The following is an 18,203-nucleotide window of genomic DNA, read 5'->3' on the forward strand; positions in this document are numbered from 1 at the left end:
CCTGATCAATCAGTGTATAGGATATTATCCTGCACTTTTATTTGCCAAGAAATCATCATCTGTTTTATTCCCTTTTTATAACTTGTCCTAAATCCATTTCTTTCCATCCATCTACTTTTTTAAAAATATGAATCTCTAATAGTAATTAATCCTGCAACGTAGGAATCAATAGATCACTCACTGAATCTTTAACTAGATTATTCAAAAATAGTCATCTAAAGAAACATGGGCAGCAAGGTGGCACAATGGATAAAATGCTGAGCCAGTTTCATACACTTTCTAGCTATATGACAAGTGTAAAGTAAGCTAGAGAAAGAAATGGTAAACCACTCCAGTATCTTTACCAAGACAACCCCAAATGGGATTCCAAAGAGTCAGACAGGCCTGAAATGACTCAACAACAACAGTAGAAAGACATAGTAAAATAGACAAACCTTTCAATCTTGAGTTTTTCCTTCCCTAATTCAATGAGCTACTCCTATTAACTCAATTCCAAGAGCATATACTCATATTTTTTTAAAATTTTATTTATTTATTTTACAAGCATTTATAATCGATTCCCATTTTGTTCCTCCTCACTATTGCCCTCCTTTTAAACATTCATAATTTAGCCAAACTCTTGCTTCAACCAGGTAGAAAATCTATATATCTTTCAGTCAAACACTTATAAAGCATTTACCATATTGCTGCCAATGTACTAAGTGTTGAGGATACAAAGAAACATAAAAGACATTCTCACTTCTTGAGTATTTTACAGTTGAATGGTGGAGAAAGCAAACAATCAACCATGCACAAACAAGCAATATATAGGATATATTGGAAATACTCAAACAGAGGGAAGGTATTAGAATTAACTAGGATCAAGAAAGTCTTCCTGTAGAAGGGAAGCTTTTAGCTCAGATTGAAGGAAGCCTGGGAAGCTAGGAGGTGGAGATGAGGAGGAAGAACATGCCAGATGTGGGGGGAAAGCCAATGAAAAATGTCCTGAGTTGGAAGGAGAATCTTGTCCAAAGAATGACATTGAGACCTATGTCACTGGATCTAAGAGTTCATGATGGGAGGGGAGAGAGGATTAAAAATCCTGGAAAGGTGAAGGGGTAGGAGGAGGGCAGGCTATAAAGGACTCTGAATGCCAGAGGATTTTATATTTTATGACAGAAGTAATAGGGGAGCCACTGAAGTTTATTGAGTGACATGGTCAGATGTGTTCTTTTTTTTTTAAGGTTTTTTTTTTTGCAAGGCAAATGGGGTTAAGTGGCTTGCCCAAGGCCACACAGCTAGGTATTTATTATTAAGTGTCTGAGACCGGATTTGAACCCAGGTACTCCTGACTCCAAGGCCGGTGCTTTATCCACTATGCCACCTAGCCGCCCCAGATGTGTTCTTTAGGAAGATCATTCTGAAAGATCAGTGTAAGATGAAATGGAATGAGAGACTTATGGCAGGAAGCCCAACCATCAAACCACTGCAATAGTCCAGTGTTGAAGTGATGAAGGTCTTCACTAGGGTAATAGGAGTGTCAGGAGAGAAAGGGGACTTTACTCCCCTCAACATATTTTATGATCCAACCACATTGGTCAGATTGTTGTCATGTGCAAACATGACTTTGTAGTAAACAACATGCTTAGAATTGGTCTCCTTACTCACTTTCACCTCTTTGCTTCCCTTATTTTCTTTAAGACTCAAGTAGATCTCATCTTCTCTAGTCCTCCCAGTTAGTAATGCTTTTCCCTCCAAGATCATCTTTTATCTTCTCTGCATATACATCGTTTGCATCTGGTTATTTACATATTGTCTCTGTAGTACTTCCAGAAGAATCCGTATTGTTCTTTGTCTCAATGTGTATCCTGATACTTAACACAGTGACTAGAAAAATAGAAAATGCTTAATGACTGGCTAGAATTCATCCCTTCTTAACCTCCTTCAAGAGGCATCATAAGTATCACATTTTACATAAAACTTTTCCAATTTTCCCAATTGCTAATACTGTCCCTTTCTCTCTTTTATTCAAATGTCTTGTATTTATTTGTATTTTTCTCTATATGTTTAGTTTATATGAACTTAAATATGTACATGTTGTCTCCCCTTGACAGAAAGTAAGGTCCCAAGAAGAGGAATTATTTTCTTTTTCTTCTTTTTTTCTCTCTTTCTCTTTTTTCCTTCTTTCCTTTCCTTTTTCCTTCCTTTCTCCCCCCCACTTCCTTCTCTTTCTATACCCATCATTTATCCCAGTGTATGATACCTAGAAGGCTCTGTTTGTGTTCTGGCTGATTGATTCTGAAGCAAAAAGAACAACAAAAGCATGGTTTGGGGAAACATTACTATTTCAAGCCCTATACAGAAAGTGTTGGTTGAAATTTATTCTTTTCTGTCTTATTAAAAATAAACTTGGTTTTATTGCTAAGTTGAGTAGAAGAGCCATAAAACACATACTTAGAAAATAAAAGTAAGGTCTGTGGAAGTTATGAAGCTACTATATTCATTTCCTGTTCTAAAGTCATGGAATTTTACATTTGGAAAGGACTTGAGTTATCACCTACTCCTCATTTTACAGATGAGAAAACCCAGGTCTAGAAAAGGTGTGACTTATCCAAATTTTTACATGATATCATTTGAAGAAAGCACTGTGCAAATGGTAAAAATCCTTATAAATGACATCATTTATTGTTATCATTATTACCCAGGTCATATAGCTAATTCGTAGTAAGCATTGATTAGAATTTAGCTCTTCTGACTTTCTGTCCAGACATAGGAATTCAAGATATACTATCTCCATACTTTAACAAAGGTTTCCCCCCCTCTTGGAATCCCTAGTGTTTTTCAAAATACAGTCCAGTCCCATCTCACCTGGAAAGGCTTTTTAGATAGTTCCTGTTGATGCTAGTGTCATCTCGATATTTTTGAGTATTCATACTTACATATGTGTACATGCTGAATTTCCTCAGGAGAAAATAAGTTTAATGAAGGTAGAGTGTTTTATTTTTGTCTCACAGTTCTTTGCACATAGTAGGCACTTATCAAAAGTTTGTTGAATGGAATGGTTCATCTTTGTAACTTAGCAAGGAAGTAAAGATGATCAATAGCTACTTGTTGAATGAATTAAGTGAATGATAAATGACAATGAAAGAAACATGAAATTTTAGTTCTGGAAGTACTCTTTGAAGTCCACAAAACCAACCCAAATCAAAGCATTCATTCTTTCTACAACATATGTGACAGCTGCTCTTCCAGCCTTCATTGACAGGATCTTATTTCCTTCTGATGCAATCTGTCCCACATTTTGATCTGTCCCAAATATTAAAAGAGCAACTAAGTGACCCAGCAAATAGAATGCCAAACCTGGAATCAGGGAGACTCATCTTCACAAATTCAAATCCAGCCTCAGATATTTACTAGCTGTGCGAACCTGGGCAAGTCACTTCACCCTATTTGCCTCAATTTCCTTATCTGTAAAAGGAGCTAGAGAAGGTAATGGCAAATATCTCCAGTATCTTTGCCAAGAAAACCACAAATGTAATTATAAAGAATTGAACACAACTGAAAATGACTAAAAAGCAATAAATACTGGGAATTTTTCCCTTCTATCCTTTTTTTAAAATTTTATTTATTTAAGGCAATGGGGTTAAGTGACTTGCCCTCACACAGCTAGGGAATTATTAAGTGTCTGAATCTGGATTTGAACTCAGGTTCTCCTGACCCCAAGGCCAGTACTCTGTCCACTGCACCACCTAGCTGACCCCCTTCTATCCTTTTTGAAACCTGCATCTCTGCAATGTCTCCTATCCTTTGGAAGTGAGAAGAACAAAATTAATCCCCCCCTAGACATAATAGCTAGCTCTTCAAGTAATTTAACCAGTTCCACTGAAGTCTTTTCTTCTATGGGCTAAATTCTCTTCCTCATATGGCCTGGTCATCATCTTCTCCACTTTTGCAATGCATTTCAGACTTTTTGTTGTTGTTGTTTTTGAAAAGCAAATAGGGCTAAGTTCAGACTTGTTTTTAAAACACTTCAGCTAGTAGAATGCAGAGAACCCACAACTTAAAAGTTCTAGTTGCCCCCTGCCTCTTAAGGCAAAAAATATTTAAGATCTGCTGCTGGTGCCATTGTTTATTAATTCCTTGGGAAACTGAAGCCAAATTCTTGATTTCTCAGGGAAGGAGTAAAATGTTAGTGGCAACAGCAAGGAGTCTGGTAGAAGAAAGAGGTGGAAATGCTTTGCTTTTTTTTCTACTTTAGAAAAACAGAAATGGGAAACTGAGATCTGAGAAACCAGTTCACCTTCCTACAAGTATTCAGCACCTGGTATTATGGTACTTATACTACAGTATTATATTTACAACATATACAATTTACAGTTGTTCTAGATAGAAAATAAATGTCAGAGGATATCCAGGGCTCCTTTCACATTGAGTCTTAATTGGAACCATTAGGGATAGAAGCTTTGGTCTTAACATATTGAGTCTCAGGAAAGAACAAGTTCATATGGAAGTCAAAAGAAATATTTAGCCATAAGCATTAATTACATATATTTTATTAGCTTTGGTATAACAGTAAATATAGTGCACACAGCATGCTACTTTATTATAGAAACAAGATTAGCACCAATCTGTGACTTCAGTTATCCAGACCCATGAAATCCAGTATTCGTGAAAGTAAACCCATTGTCTTCTTTATTATATTGAAAAGTGTAAACATGAAGAAAAAAATCTAAGTAAACTCTTTATTTCTTTCCAACACTCTTGTGAAAGAAGCAGTGATTAAGTCTATTTTTAACCAACATGGGCTGAGAATTTGTTTTTCAAAAATAATCAAAGCTCTCTAAAAATCACAAACCTATCTCCCTGTCTATAGGGAGAGGACCTGGATCTATGATTTCATTGGTCATGGGAGCCCTAAAGTGAGGAAACTCCCACTACAATACACATCAGAAACATTGCAAATTATAGTCTGGGAGACTTGCCTAGAGCATTGAGAAGTTACAAGACTTGTCTAGTCACACAGTAAGTGAATATCAGGTCTCCCCAGTTCCAAGGCTAGTTTTCTATCCACTATGCCATATTGTTTTCCTTGTTGACGCAGAATGACAAATCAGTTTTATTTTTCCTGAAGTAGAGTTTGAAAAGAGTTCTTTCCGAGGGGATTTTAATTCAAATTAAAATCCAAGTTATCTGTAAACTTCTACTACTTCCCCTGGATGCTATAGAAGCTATCACACTTCTCTCTCTTCATCTTTCCTTTCTTATTCCTCTACTCTTTTCATTACCCTTCTTCCTTTCCCATACTACTTCTGCCCAAACCTAGAGTAGGTATTATGGTGGTTAATAGAATATACTTCATAAGGAATGGGCTAGAGGGACTCGGGTCAAATATTCCTAATTTCTCCCTTTCTTAAACCCAATCCTGAAGAATAAAAGAAAGTACTAATAAATGATGACCTATACCCAGCTCTTCCCTTTCTTTCAAATTTTAGTACCCCACCCTAGTTCTACTACTCTCTGTTCTTATGGGTAAAATCACTTAAATTCTTTTTCCTCATCTTAAAATAAGAAACATGGACTAAATGGTCTCTGAAGTCCTTTTCAGTTTTAAATCTATGACTTTACAGTAAAATTTCTTTTTTATTCACTGGATTTGAATTAATTGCATTTAATTTTAAACAGAAAATGAAAGTCTTTTTGATCACTAAATTAAATGCCTGATTATCAAAAAATTTAATGGGCACAGAAATAATTATTTTTTTCAAAATTGTTCTTTTCTTTATGAATATAATTAAAAACCAGCATTTTCTATCATTTTGATAATACAATTTCTTTAAATATTTAAATAATCACTGGAGATATGTGCAATAGAATTTTAACAAAGAAACTTTTCTGACTATTTACACATTTATATTGTTTGTACCTTATTTTCTAAATTCTTTCTGTGGAATAATACTTTAATTCCAAGTAAACAACAACAATAGCTCAAGATTTCTGGGGTAGAGTAAAGATGCAAAGAGATTACCATCCTTTTGCAAACATATCCCTCACACACTGAACATTCACTTCTCTCCATGTACACAGTTCTTCCAATTTCTTGACCATTCACAAAAAAATACTTAGCTCCAACATTCTTTGTCTCACAAGCATTACTCCTCATATAACAGAAGATGACAGCCTAGAGAATAATGCTTGTCAGATCCCAGTTTGACCAGATTCTCTCTATATAATTATATATTTCAGATTAATGCTATTGTGACAGGCAAATATTGGTCAAGAGTTGTTCTAGTGAATTGTCTGGGAGTTAATACAAGGGATCTATTTTTTTTGGCAAAATATAAAAACAGTACAAAATTTCTAGCTATCAAAATAATATCTCTATATGGAAAGAAATAAGGGTTTGGGTCTATTATGTTTCTAGGTTACAGGAAGGAACTGGTTGCTGTAGCATGAATTCATTAAATGACCTTTAAAATTTTTTTTGATATTAAAACAACTGAAATAAATTACATATTTTGTAGAAATCATGAAATGATAAAAGGAAAAGAAGTATTTTAGAGGCAAATTGTTCTTGGAATAAAATTCTCAGATTTTCAAATTTACTATGGAAACAGAAGAATTCTATTTACTCTATCATCATTGACATGTTTCACATTGAGGTCATAGCCACATGAAGGGAGATGCCTTGATGCTCACAAATCTTATCCAATAATGGAACTAAGTCAGAACATTCTGGATTCATCATTGCATCAAAATTCCCTTCAGAGAACAGGGGTAATTGGCAATATCATCTATAAAACTATTGTATTCAAGAGAGACCTTTGACCAATTAAATGGTCACCTATTTGTTTTTGAGGAAATGGTCTTTTTGACTGTCCCAAATCCATGTACATCTTTGAGAAATGCCAATCAATGGCACAAATATCAAAAAAGAGATGTTTTTGTGGGTTCAATTTCATTCTGGGATCTGCATGGGGAAACCAAAGCATTATCTTGTAATGAACCAAAGCTAACCCTTCTTTCAGAAATCTGATCTGCTTGGGTGATACCTGATGTATAATCCTCCAAAGGATTGGCAGACTAGTCCATTGACACCTATCTGCTTATCTGAGCCCAAATCCAGGATCAAAGTAGTTCTGACTTTTCAGAGAGGCACATACACCATGACTCATCCATTTTACAACCTTTCTTTTCAACTATTACTCATTACCTGAAAACTGCCACTTTTTAACCTATTGAACCCCCCCCCCCACTTCCAGCCTCACCCTTAAAGGTGATAAAAGAATCCAGCTCTCTCGTTTTTCAGCTTTTGTTTGGCTGTATAATTGGTTTTTTTGGGGTTGAATTGAGAGAGAGAGGCAGGTCTATTAGGGAAAAAAACTTGCTATACAGATTTCATGGGTAGCCTCTCCTGAAATGATGGGCAATAAAATCATAAGCAAGACAGTAAAAGGGTAAGAAGACAGAACTGATTGAGAAATGGAATGTTTTCTACCTAAATAAGTAAAATTCTACATCTTATAAGACTGAGCTTTTGATTAGGGGATGAAGGAGGGGTTAGAAGTATACAAGATAAAGTTCAAAAATAGTTCTTTTTTTTGCAGGAGGTGGGGACAGGTAAGAAGGGGAACTATTGACCAAATTTTGCAGTCACAATTCATTTTTACAGAAGTCTTTCATAGTCCACAGGAAATAAATTTACTAAGTAAACCTTGACCATTGATTATTTTTTTAAACATAAATTCACAAACACTGCAAATCATATGCAAAAAAGGATCAGTTTGTGAGGGAGCTGTGCCGGATGTCTTCGATGTCACTTGTGTTTATAGTTTCCTGGCACACATGTAGCTGTGAGCTTTATCCTTCCTGCAGTCCTTAGCTTGCCATTTTCCCCTTTTTACCAAAACACAGTTCTTTCTTTTCGTTAAATGTGGAGGGGCCCCTCTCTTCCAGTTTGTGAAGGTTACAGGTTCACCTCCATCCCATTCCCAGTGACCAGCATTCTCTTGATCATTCAAACCTATCATGAAACAAAGAAATATAGCAATATTCTTCTTGGGATAGATGTTTTCCTAGAAAAATTGTTCTAAATTTACTATATAGCTTTTATGCAAGCCTGTGTTGAGGCTTGAACCATAGGCAAAGGGTACTTCTTATACTCCATTAGAAACATTTTCTTCATAGTATAACCCATGTTTGAATTTCATCCGTTTCATCTTTGATTGGTAGTCTTGGCTTTCATATTTCAAATGAAAAGTCATATTTCATGACTTCTATGTTTCCTTTTTGTTTACATCTTGAATTATTTTCTCATTCTGACTGTTCGAAAAAACTTGGCTTCAAGCCCTAGTTCACCAACTTTTTAACTCTGTGGCCACAGTTCTTTCACCTTTTGGGGGGGGGGTTAAATTTCTTCTTTAGTAAAATGGGGTTAATAGTATCTCTCTCATTGAATTGTAATAAACTTCATATCACTAAAGAAATGTGGGTTGTGGTTACTAGGATTCAGAAGAAGGAGACCCTTTAGATTTACTGAATTTGCAGTTTAATAGACAAGAAATGTTGACTCTTTGGAGTCTCAACTTTAGAAGTTCTGTCATTGTATATGAAGAAATATGTGAATACATTAAGAATTTTAGCACAGAAAGGATGAAGGCCTTAGCCTTAGAGTTCATTTAATCTGATCTTTAATCTTTCTTACAAAGAAGGAAAACTTGGTCCAGAAAAGCAAAAGGTCTTATCTCAGATAATACAATGAGTTAGTAGCAGAACTGACAGAAACCAAGGTTCTCCATACTACTTTTTAAATCATTCCCCTCAATCTTCTAACCCTGGATGATACCTTTGCCACCAACCTCTAAAAGTCTACTTAACCAACCAGTAAATCTTATGGCACAGTCAAGGAGAATGTTTATATCTTTGACGCCATGGAAATCATATTTTTTCCCAAGGAATTTATAAAGACATTCTACTTTTTTTTGATCAGGAAGAAGAGGTCAGTTAGATATAAGCCACAAATTAGATTTATTTGTCTATAGATGGTATCCTTTTCCTTCTCTATCTATTAAGAAATAATGTTATATTATATCACTTAATATAGTTATACCAAGGATACTTGCCTATCCAGAATGACTTTCTTCCACTCAAGTCCCATAGCCACTGCATATGCCGTTTCGTAAACACACTTGCTAGTTTGCCATGATGTCTAGACTCAAACAAAAGGAAATGAAAGAATCAGAACGAAAGAGTCAATATTTCTTAGGGAAAAAACATGTTAACATGGAATTTGTAAGTGAAAGTGGTGGAAAAAATTCAAATGAAAGCTCTTTCCAGGTGTTTTAATAGTAAATGTTTTTTCCAGCTGTGATGGTGACATGGATGAGGTCCTCACATTTAATATATTTTATTACTGAATCTATGCTTTTAAAACAAAACTGTTCAACAGATTCTTTTAAAATCTCTAGAAAATCTGAAACCAGAAACTACATGGTTACATTAATTATTTAAAGGCAAGACAATACTACTCATCTAAGAAATTCAATAGCAAACTGACCAATTTCACAACCACATCAAATCATTAGATTCCTCTCCCACTCCCCTTACAAAAAGAAAATCTCTTTGGGCTCTAAATATGCAATTTTATTATGTATATGCATCACATTAACTGAATAACTGTCAAATCTCCAGTGCCATTGATCCTACATAAACAAAGCCCCAAACAAACCTTTATTTTCTGTTTGAAATTACAAGCTCTCATTTCTACAGTAAAACCTCAGCTTTCTGGGTCTCCAGGGAAAGGAATAATTTTGAAGAGCTGAGGATTTACCCATTTAAGTGCCAAAACATTTTTTAATTTAACCAGTTTGGATGGAAGCCTTTTGAAAATATATTAGACATATTTCTGTCTCTCTTAAACAGAGTATACTGAATATAGGTCAACTTTTTCTCAAGTCAAGGTCATTTTTATGAACATTAATTATTTAACTAGTGTGTAATATAGACATGACATCAGACTAGTTAAGTATTTAGGCTTCTTTATTACTACACTAAATGGCTGTAGATCAGGCTTCCTAGTCTTTTTTTATGTCAGTCTGGAGAAGTCTATGGACCCTTTCTTAGAATGTTTTTAAACATGTAAAATAAAATACATAGAATTAAACGGAAGTCAATTATGTTGAAATAAAGATATAATTCCCCTACTCCCCAACCTAATTCTGGGATCCCTGGGGATCTTTGGATCTTAGAACCTCTATAGAAGATAGTCATATTCTCTAATTTCTTATTTTTGTTTCATTGTAGTTTTTGTATATGCTTCCTATTAGGGTATCTGATGTCACTTCTTAAAGTTATTAATCCAACATTCTTGTGTGAAGTAACATTGTCTTAAATGGCTCTTCTAAACTACTATGAGGTAAACTGTCTCTGCTTACTAGGATTTTCTAATAAATTCAGAGAAAGGCATTTTCCTTTAAATAAAATGTATGAATTTTGAATGGGGACTTTGTGACTGCTATGTGTGTTGCTCCAAAATTTTGGGGTTCTTTTTTAGATTCACTTTCTGGTTCTGTGTCCCAAGTGGGAAATATTACTGGGTTCTTTAAGTTCTACAAAACTGAGGTACAATTCTACTTCATGGCAACTTCAAAGAACCATGATATCATTGACATGAATATTTCTTCTAATACAGATGTATATTATTCATCAAAAGCACAGTACCCAATTCCCGAATGCAATTCAATTCACTCTCTTCATTCTAATCAATTCTTAGACAAATGTTCTGTCTCTCTGTAACAGTACATGTCCAAGATACCTAATGATATTTTAACTTAATGGACTAACTATTCAATTGACAATAATTGTTTGGATAATGAGCATTTTTCATTCATTTTCTTGAATGGATCATTGACTGAATTTTTGAGTTGGGATGGATCTCACTGAGGAGATCCTATAATATTCTGGGGCTTGATGCAATCAGCACAATGTTATCCCCAACCAAGGACAGCTGGAGGAAATCACCATCTTCAGGGATTCTCTTCTTTTTGGGCACTTACAAACACATCTCTTTAGATAGATCTGTACATGCAAGGTTTTCATGATACAGCATCTAAGCAAGAGAAATGTTATCAATGCAAGTTCTTTCTCTAATGATGATGCTGATTAGTTATATGAGGCCTACTTATTAAGTGTTGGGAAATCACAAGCCTTCACTTAAGTATACCTCTCTGGACAACAATTTCCTGAATTATAAAATGAAGACATTGAACTCTCAAAGGTTCCTTTCAGCTATGAAAGTACTCTGATACTAAGAACTCCCATGCCTCCTTTTTTTTTAATTTAGAGGCAAGCTCATATTATTAAAGGCTATGAATATGGAAGGTATGATTTAGCAGAAGCGGCCACATTAGAATGATTTCAAGAAGGGCCCTTGAATGAACTAAATGCTTTTGGTGGGAGTATCAATCTAGGTTCAGAAAAGTTCCTTACCTTGCCACATGATGAAATCTGTCATCACTTTAGCCATAAGGTAATAAATTAATTTGGCTTTAGTAATCATATATCATAATGATGATTGATGACGATTAAGTGATTGTTTGATATTTTTCCTTCTTTCTTGAAGAAAATTGTAACATTAGAGAGGTGATGACCATGACATGCACATGAATTAGATTTGAATGTGTTAGGGAGGAGAGGGTACTATGCTAAATCACTAGTCTCACTTTCTCCTCTAGAGTCATCTGGTCCAATGGCTAAGTCATCAAGGTTGAGTGATTTGCCCAAGGTCATATGGCTAGTAAGTGACTGAGGCTGGATTTGAACTCAGAAACTTCTGACTTCAAGACCAGGGCTCTACCTACTGCACCATCCTGCAATGACCAACTACTAAAAGGATAAAGAAGTTGAAATCTGCATTAGTGGAGGACAACTCAAGCTGTTGAAATGAATGATGTTTTGACTTAAATAAGTTAATCAAAACTTTGAAGTCACAATAGGTTGATAGCTGTTATCTAAAGACATTAGAAAACGAAGTTACAATAGGTTGATAGCTATTATCTAAAGATATTTAAAAAACCATTATCTACCTAGTACTCTCTAGATAGCAAAGCAGCTACTTGTGAAAAATAAAATGTTTTGGAGAGGATGGGTTAATAATTAGATTAATCTGAATCCCCAGGTAGACCAGGTAGCAGGAAATGACCAGATAAGATTAAAGTATGTAAATCCAAACAATTCCTAATTCTAGACTCTGGTTCTAGTATCCTTCTTAAATAACAAATATGCAATAATAAACTGAAATGAAGGGGTGGGGGGGAGTAGTAGAAGTTAAGGGTTGAATTGAATTAGCAAACTGGTTAGGGTCAAATGTTAAAGTGGAATTTCATGATTCTGTTGAAACTTGAACACTGCATGACTCTTAAGACAAGGCCCTCCATGTACCCACATCTTATGAGAAAGAAATTGAGGAGAAATGCATTCTTGTACCTAAAAACCCCTCTTAAGATAGAAAGATATTCACTAGCATTTGAGAAAGACAACTATAATATACTATATTTCTTCTTGGAAGGGGTCTTAGAAGTTATAAAATCAAAACCTTCATTTTTCAGATTTAAACACTGAAACCTGGAGCAAATTTAACAATTTACCTGAAGTAATGGAACTTAAAATCAGCTGTTCCTTACTCCAAGTCCAACAATTTCTCTGTCCACTGTGACATCTAGCTCCTCATATATAAATTTTATTCCAAAGACATGGACAGATGGCCTTTCCAATCCTCAGTATTTAAGTAGGTTAGCAGGGTAATTGAGAAAATTAATTCATTACTTAGTTCAGTATTTCAAGGACCTAGGGGTTAGGTGTGATCATTCCTCAGATAATAGACATCCACTGTCTACTGGGCTAGTCCTCAAAGCCTCTCTAGTTTTATGAGACTTTCTAGATGACCTAATCTTTGAGAACTGATTTTTACCTTCATACCATTGGAAGAGGACTTTAGTGGAGGATTGAGACTATTAAATAATGTATGTTTGCCAAAGAAATCTGGAGATTATGAATGTATAACATGAGCAAATAAAACAACAAATTTATGATTTTATTTTTCAATAAATATTCATTGAGTATCTACAAGGCAGTATGTGAGAGTGCTTTAAGAAAAGAATAGAGAGCCATAGAAAGTTACTGAAGGCAGTCATTTTTGGCTGGGATGCTCAGAGAAGGTTTCATGGAACAAACCTTCTTGGGTTTTATGTAGGCCTAAGAGGATGGGCAATATTTCCATAGCTTGATATGGAGAGAAGAGAATATGTAAAAGAAAGAAATCATAAGTAACTACTACTCATTCTGAGATTTCTTCCCCGATTTCATTTTGCCCCCTCCCAGATGAAAGTGATTTCTCTTTCCTAGTATTTCTCAAAAAAATTTTGTAAGCTAGAGTTTTTCTTTTAACTCTTCATTCCTTATAGCCTTGTGCATCCTTTTGTTTTTCCATCTATCCAAGTTGACTGTGAGCTTTCTGAAGCCAGGAACAATGTAATTCTTCATTTTTGTATATCCAGTCCGATGCCATACTCTATTATAGAGTTCTGGAGCATATCCAGTATTTAGGAGTTTATGTAGACATTCAGCTCTTAATGAACTTTTATTGAATTGAATTGTTCAAAGTTGAGGATGTGTTTAGGCAACTGTGGGCAGCCAATAGAGTTTTTACACAGGGCTGGTGCAATAAGGTTGAATAGGCAGGTTGGAATCAGATAATGGCGGAACACTTATTTGTTGAGCAAATGTATTAAATAGATGAATAAATAGTGAATCTTCATGGACTTCTGTAAATAGAGAGTAGGTGGTTAAAATTAAGTTGTGGTGAGAATGGTGGAAATAGAGAAGATTCATGAACAATAACAGGGCTACAGATTTACAACTGAAATGTTTGTGTGTGTGTGTGTAAATATGTGTAAGAACGATATAAATGAAGGTCCATTTAGAACAACCCAATGGAGGAATGAGAAAATAACAAGGCAAATAGTCAGGATTTCAGTGGAGAAAAGAGAAAATGACTAAAGATCTCTGACTGCTTCTTCATGATATGGTAGGAGGTGACCCAGGGTTCTTGAGAATGATGCCACAAGAGCACTTTGGATGGCAGGTTCTTTCCTCGTGGAAAAGCTCTGAGTAAAAGCCATAGTGGACTTTGTTTATGTTACCCAGGGACAAGCCTAGCAAAGTTTAGAGAGACTCATGATCTACTTGGCTTCAGTAGTTCTTAAAGACCATCTGCTAATTTGTAGAGCAGCTGTATCTGTACTGTTGAAAGGAAATACTCACACCTATAAAATCACAGATTCTAAAAACATCTTTAAAATCCCAACAGCAACTTGGTCCTAAATCCTTCCATTATTGTAACAGTTGCAAAGCTTCAAAGTTTCATTACTCTGTGAATCTAGAGGTAGTCAATAAATACAGTCGAATTAAGCATATTTATCCTTTCAACCAATGAACAAATAAATCCTGAGGCCTACTGTGTACACAGCATTGTATTGAACATTGGTTTGGGGAGAGGTTACTAAGTTTAGATAAGACACTGTTCTTTCCCTTTTGAAGTTTATCATCTAGCAATATTTCATTTTAAAAAAGCATGAACAAAAATCACTGGATTTGTGATTTGTGAACTTCATGAGGGTAGGGACTGCATTTTGCCTCCTTTTGTACCCTCTCCCCCTTATTCAATTCCTGTCAGGTAAGTAGCAGGCACTTAATAAATGTTGGTTTCAATAAAGTAGGAAACCCCTAGTGAATTCCCTCAGCTAATGGGCATCTGCTCTGCTACTTAAAAGTCTTAGATATTTTTTCTGGTACGTATAAGTGATTTGCCCAGATTCCACACTCAGTATGGGCAGAGGGTGCCAACTTTGTATTTGGAGAAATAATGGGTACTACAGATTGTTGCCTTTTGATGAGAATATTTGCTATTACAAAAGTATAGGTCAGTAGGATCACTGGATCAAAGATCTAGGGTTGGAAAGAAGCTCAGAGACCTTCCAGAACAATCTCCTCATTTTATAGATGAGGAAACAGAGGCTGAGAAAATTTAACTTATTTTTCCAAGATTACTCATGTAATAAGTGACGGTGGCAAGAGTTGAACTCAGAACTTCTGAAGCTTTTCACTATACTACAATGCCTCTCTGAAAAAAAAAATTACCTTAAGGATTCCTCTTTTAATACACCAGAAAATCCCAGATGTCCCTTGATTTCTACAACTGCTGTAATTGGGGAAGATTAAGTTTCTGAGTTTGTTATTCAGTTGGGTGGAGCTGCCTTAAAAACTGCCTCCTTTACACCATGGTACAATGCTCTCAAGCATTCAGTCAATAATTAAATTAGCATTTTAAAGAAACTACTATGGGCTAAATGATGAGGATACAAAAAAAAATCAAAAAATAATACCTGCTATCAAACAACTACTGAAATCTACTGGGAGAGACAAACAACTAAGAGCAAATAAGCTATACCCTGAATACATTAGGGTTATCTCAGAGGAAAGGCAAAGGGTAATATTCATTTATATGGCATCTACTGAGAGCTTAGTGCCTTTTACAAATATTATCTTATTTGATTTTCACAACAGCCCTTGTAGGATCGAAGGCAAGAAATTCTTGCAGAAGCTGAGATTTTGGTTGAAGGAAATCTGGGATGCTGGGAAACAGAGAAGGGAAAGGAGAATGTTCCCCCCAGCTGGAAGGACTGCCAGTGAAAATATTTGTGCAAGGAACAGCAAGATCAGTGTCGCTGCATTGTAGAATACATGGAGGTGTAAAAGACCAACGAAGAAGAAAGAGGCTCTCCTAGAAAATTTAAGGCAGTTTTCTGATTTTCATAGAGAATAGTCCATTGAGCTTGATGAAGTGAGGAAAAAGAGCTATGCCACTATTTCTCCCTGTTTATAAATGGAAAAACAAAATTAAAGTTTCATTCCTCTTTTAGCAACAAGTGCCAGAAGGATATATATTTTAAACATTTTGGGGGGGTTCACTTCAACCTACCTCCTAACAATAACAAAGCAACCCAGAAGCCTAAGTCTCCTTTAGCTGGGGTTTGGCTGATAGGTAGGATGTGAAAGAAAATTTAATGAGAGGCAAGGTTATTCATTTTACTCAATCATTCCCAGAAGTAGCAGATAATAGGATGAGGGTCTGGTTTCATTCTATTGAACCTGTTCCCACAGTGTCAGAACAAGAGAGCCAATAACACTTCATACTTCCAAAGATCTGTGGTTTTGGAGCACTCCCTTTACTGGTGCAGATCACAATCCTTCAGGATCTTTTGTGCAAATGGGCCAAGTTTTGCATTTTGCTGACAGAGCCTTCCAGAAGACAGTCTTCTCCATGCCACAGAGTATCAAAAAGGTCTAGGAAAGTATTCCCTCACAAAAAGTTCTCAACAGAACTAAAGCCTTAAACTGATCCCACATTATCTGAGGGTGATTGAATCATCTCTCTAGAGCTGGAAGGGTCCTCTGGAGCCACTGACACCAACCATCTCATTTTACAGATGAGGAAATTGTGGCTGGGCTAACACTAGTAATCATCAGAGGTGGGACTTGAATCCAGGTGCCTTGACAACAACCTCAAGGTTCTTTATAATGGTCTGCACCATTCTTATTTCAGCATCAGGTACCTGCTTTCTGTATTGCCACAGGCTTGATGCTACAAGTCTTTCATTATCATCTGATGTCATTTTCAAATCAAATTGCCTTGAGTCCTACCTAGTAAAACAGGAGCCTGTAAGGTTGATGACCTAGAAAAATCTTCTGTTCCCACTTGCTGAGAGTAGAGGTGATAAGGAAAGAAGGTTGTCAGAATGCAGGGAAGGGCTGGTACCTGAATACATGAACTTAAGGGTCAGTTTGCACCCAGTCAGTTCTCAGGTCATCAAAGTGACCTTTGATCTACAGTAGGGTTTTCAGAAGTCCTCTGAGAGCAAAAGGAAGGTTATGACCTCCAACCATCTGCATCCACTCCCTCCCCCCCAAAAAATAATCCATGACATATACACATGCACATACATACACATACAACAATAGTACTATAAGGAAAACTGAATAAAGAAATACATGTCAAAAATCTGAAAGAGGATCTCTTACTGTTCCCTGCAAGCTTGAGCAGCTGCATTCCAGGAGACCTTTTGCTCTGTAATCAAGGAGTAGCAGTGGCTATTTTGATGGCTCCATCCAATGGGACAGGATTTTTCAATCCCTTCCTGAAATGGAATGGTAAATGTTGACAAGTCATGCCCTTTCCAATCTACAGTCATCTCTTGGCAGGAGGAAAGCCCTCTGCTCATTTAGTTATTTAAATAGTAGACCATGCTAATTCTTCACCTTTAGAAAGAGTGGTTTCCTGCCAAAGCAACAAAAATTCAGCAATGTTATCTGGGTTATAGCTTTTCTCCTCGAGTTTTTTTTTATCACAATATATAAAAATTAAATATATATTTAATCAAATAATGAGTGAATTACTGAAAAACATTGAAGGAAGTATTTTTCTTAATGGAATTTATGGTCTCCTTTTTTAAAAAATCTGAATAATTTCTACCTATTAAGGAGTATAACTCAAATATTACCTCCTGCATGCAATTTTCTTCAAAACCTACTAGGATATCTTTACTCTAGTCCTCATAGGGCATTTTGTTCAGAATCTGACATGATGCTTGTCCCTCATTCTTGAAGACCATGACATCAAGGAGGTGATGCCATGACAAGCATGTGAATTGGATTTGACAGGGTGCTATGCTAAGCTACCAGTCTCACTTTCTCCTCCAGAGCCATCTCAGTCCAGTGGCCAGTTAGGAATCAGGATGCCTGGAGATGTCCCTGGATATGAGGCAATCAGGGTTAAGTGACTTGCCCAAGGTCACACAGCTAGTAAGTGGCAAGTATCTAAGTCTGGACTGTATTTTTCATCCTCCTGACTCCAAGGTCAAGTGTCTATCCACTGTGCCATATATAAGGGTGTGCTTTATTATTGAATTTGTGTGTCATTCCTTCTCTCAGTACCAGGAGGGCAAGAATTCTTAATTAATTTAACCTTTGTGTCTTCCCCAGTACCTAACATAGTGTTTGGCATATGGTGAGTTTTTAATAAATATTGATTAAATGAATGAATGGTTGCATAATCTTTGACACTAAATGTCTTGACATTGTCTACCATATTCATATTCTCTTGCCCCCCCCAT

The 18,203-nt window shown here is 35.9% G+C and overlaps 1 protein-coding gene across 1 annotated transcript in view; it reads right to left on the reverse strand.

Annotated features, from left to right (window-relative positions):
* Nucleotides 1–4,516: 4,516 nt before the first annotated feature.
* Nucleotides 4,517–18,203, reverse strand: part of FREM1 (FRAS1 related extracellular matrix 1) — a 182,530-nt gene continuing 168,843 nt past the window's right edge. Inside the window, exons 35-37 of the mRNA XM_074197539.1 lie at nucleotides 17,113–17,228; nucleotides 9,099–9,184; nucleotides 4,517–7,999 (exon numbers count right to left, since the gene is read on the reverse strand). Coding sequence (XP_074053640.1) covers nucleotides 7,803–7,999; nucleotides 9,099–9,184; nucleotides 17,113–17,228 — 399 coding nt within the window. The 3' untranslated portion in view covers nucleotides 4,517–7,802. The remainder of the gene's footprint in view (nucleotides 8,000–9,098; nucleotides 9,185–17,112; nucleotides 17,229–18,203) is intronic.

The sequence above is a fragment of the Macrotis lagotis genome, chromosome 8 (genome assembly GCF_037893015.1).
Source record: "Macrotis lagotis isolate mMagLag1 chromosome 8, bilby.v1.9.chrom.fasta, whole genome shotgun sequence".
Lineage (NCBI taxonomy): Eukaryota > Metazoa > Chordata > Mammalia > Peramelemorphia > Peramelidae > Macrotis > Macrotis lagotis.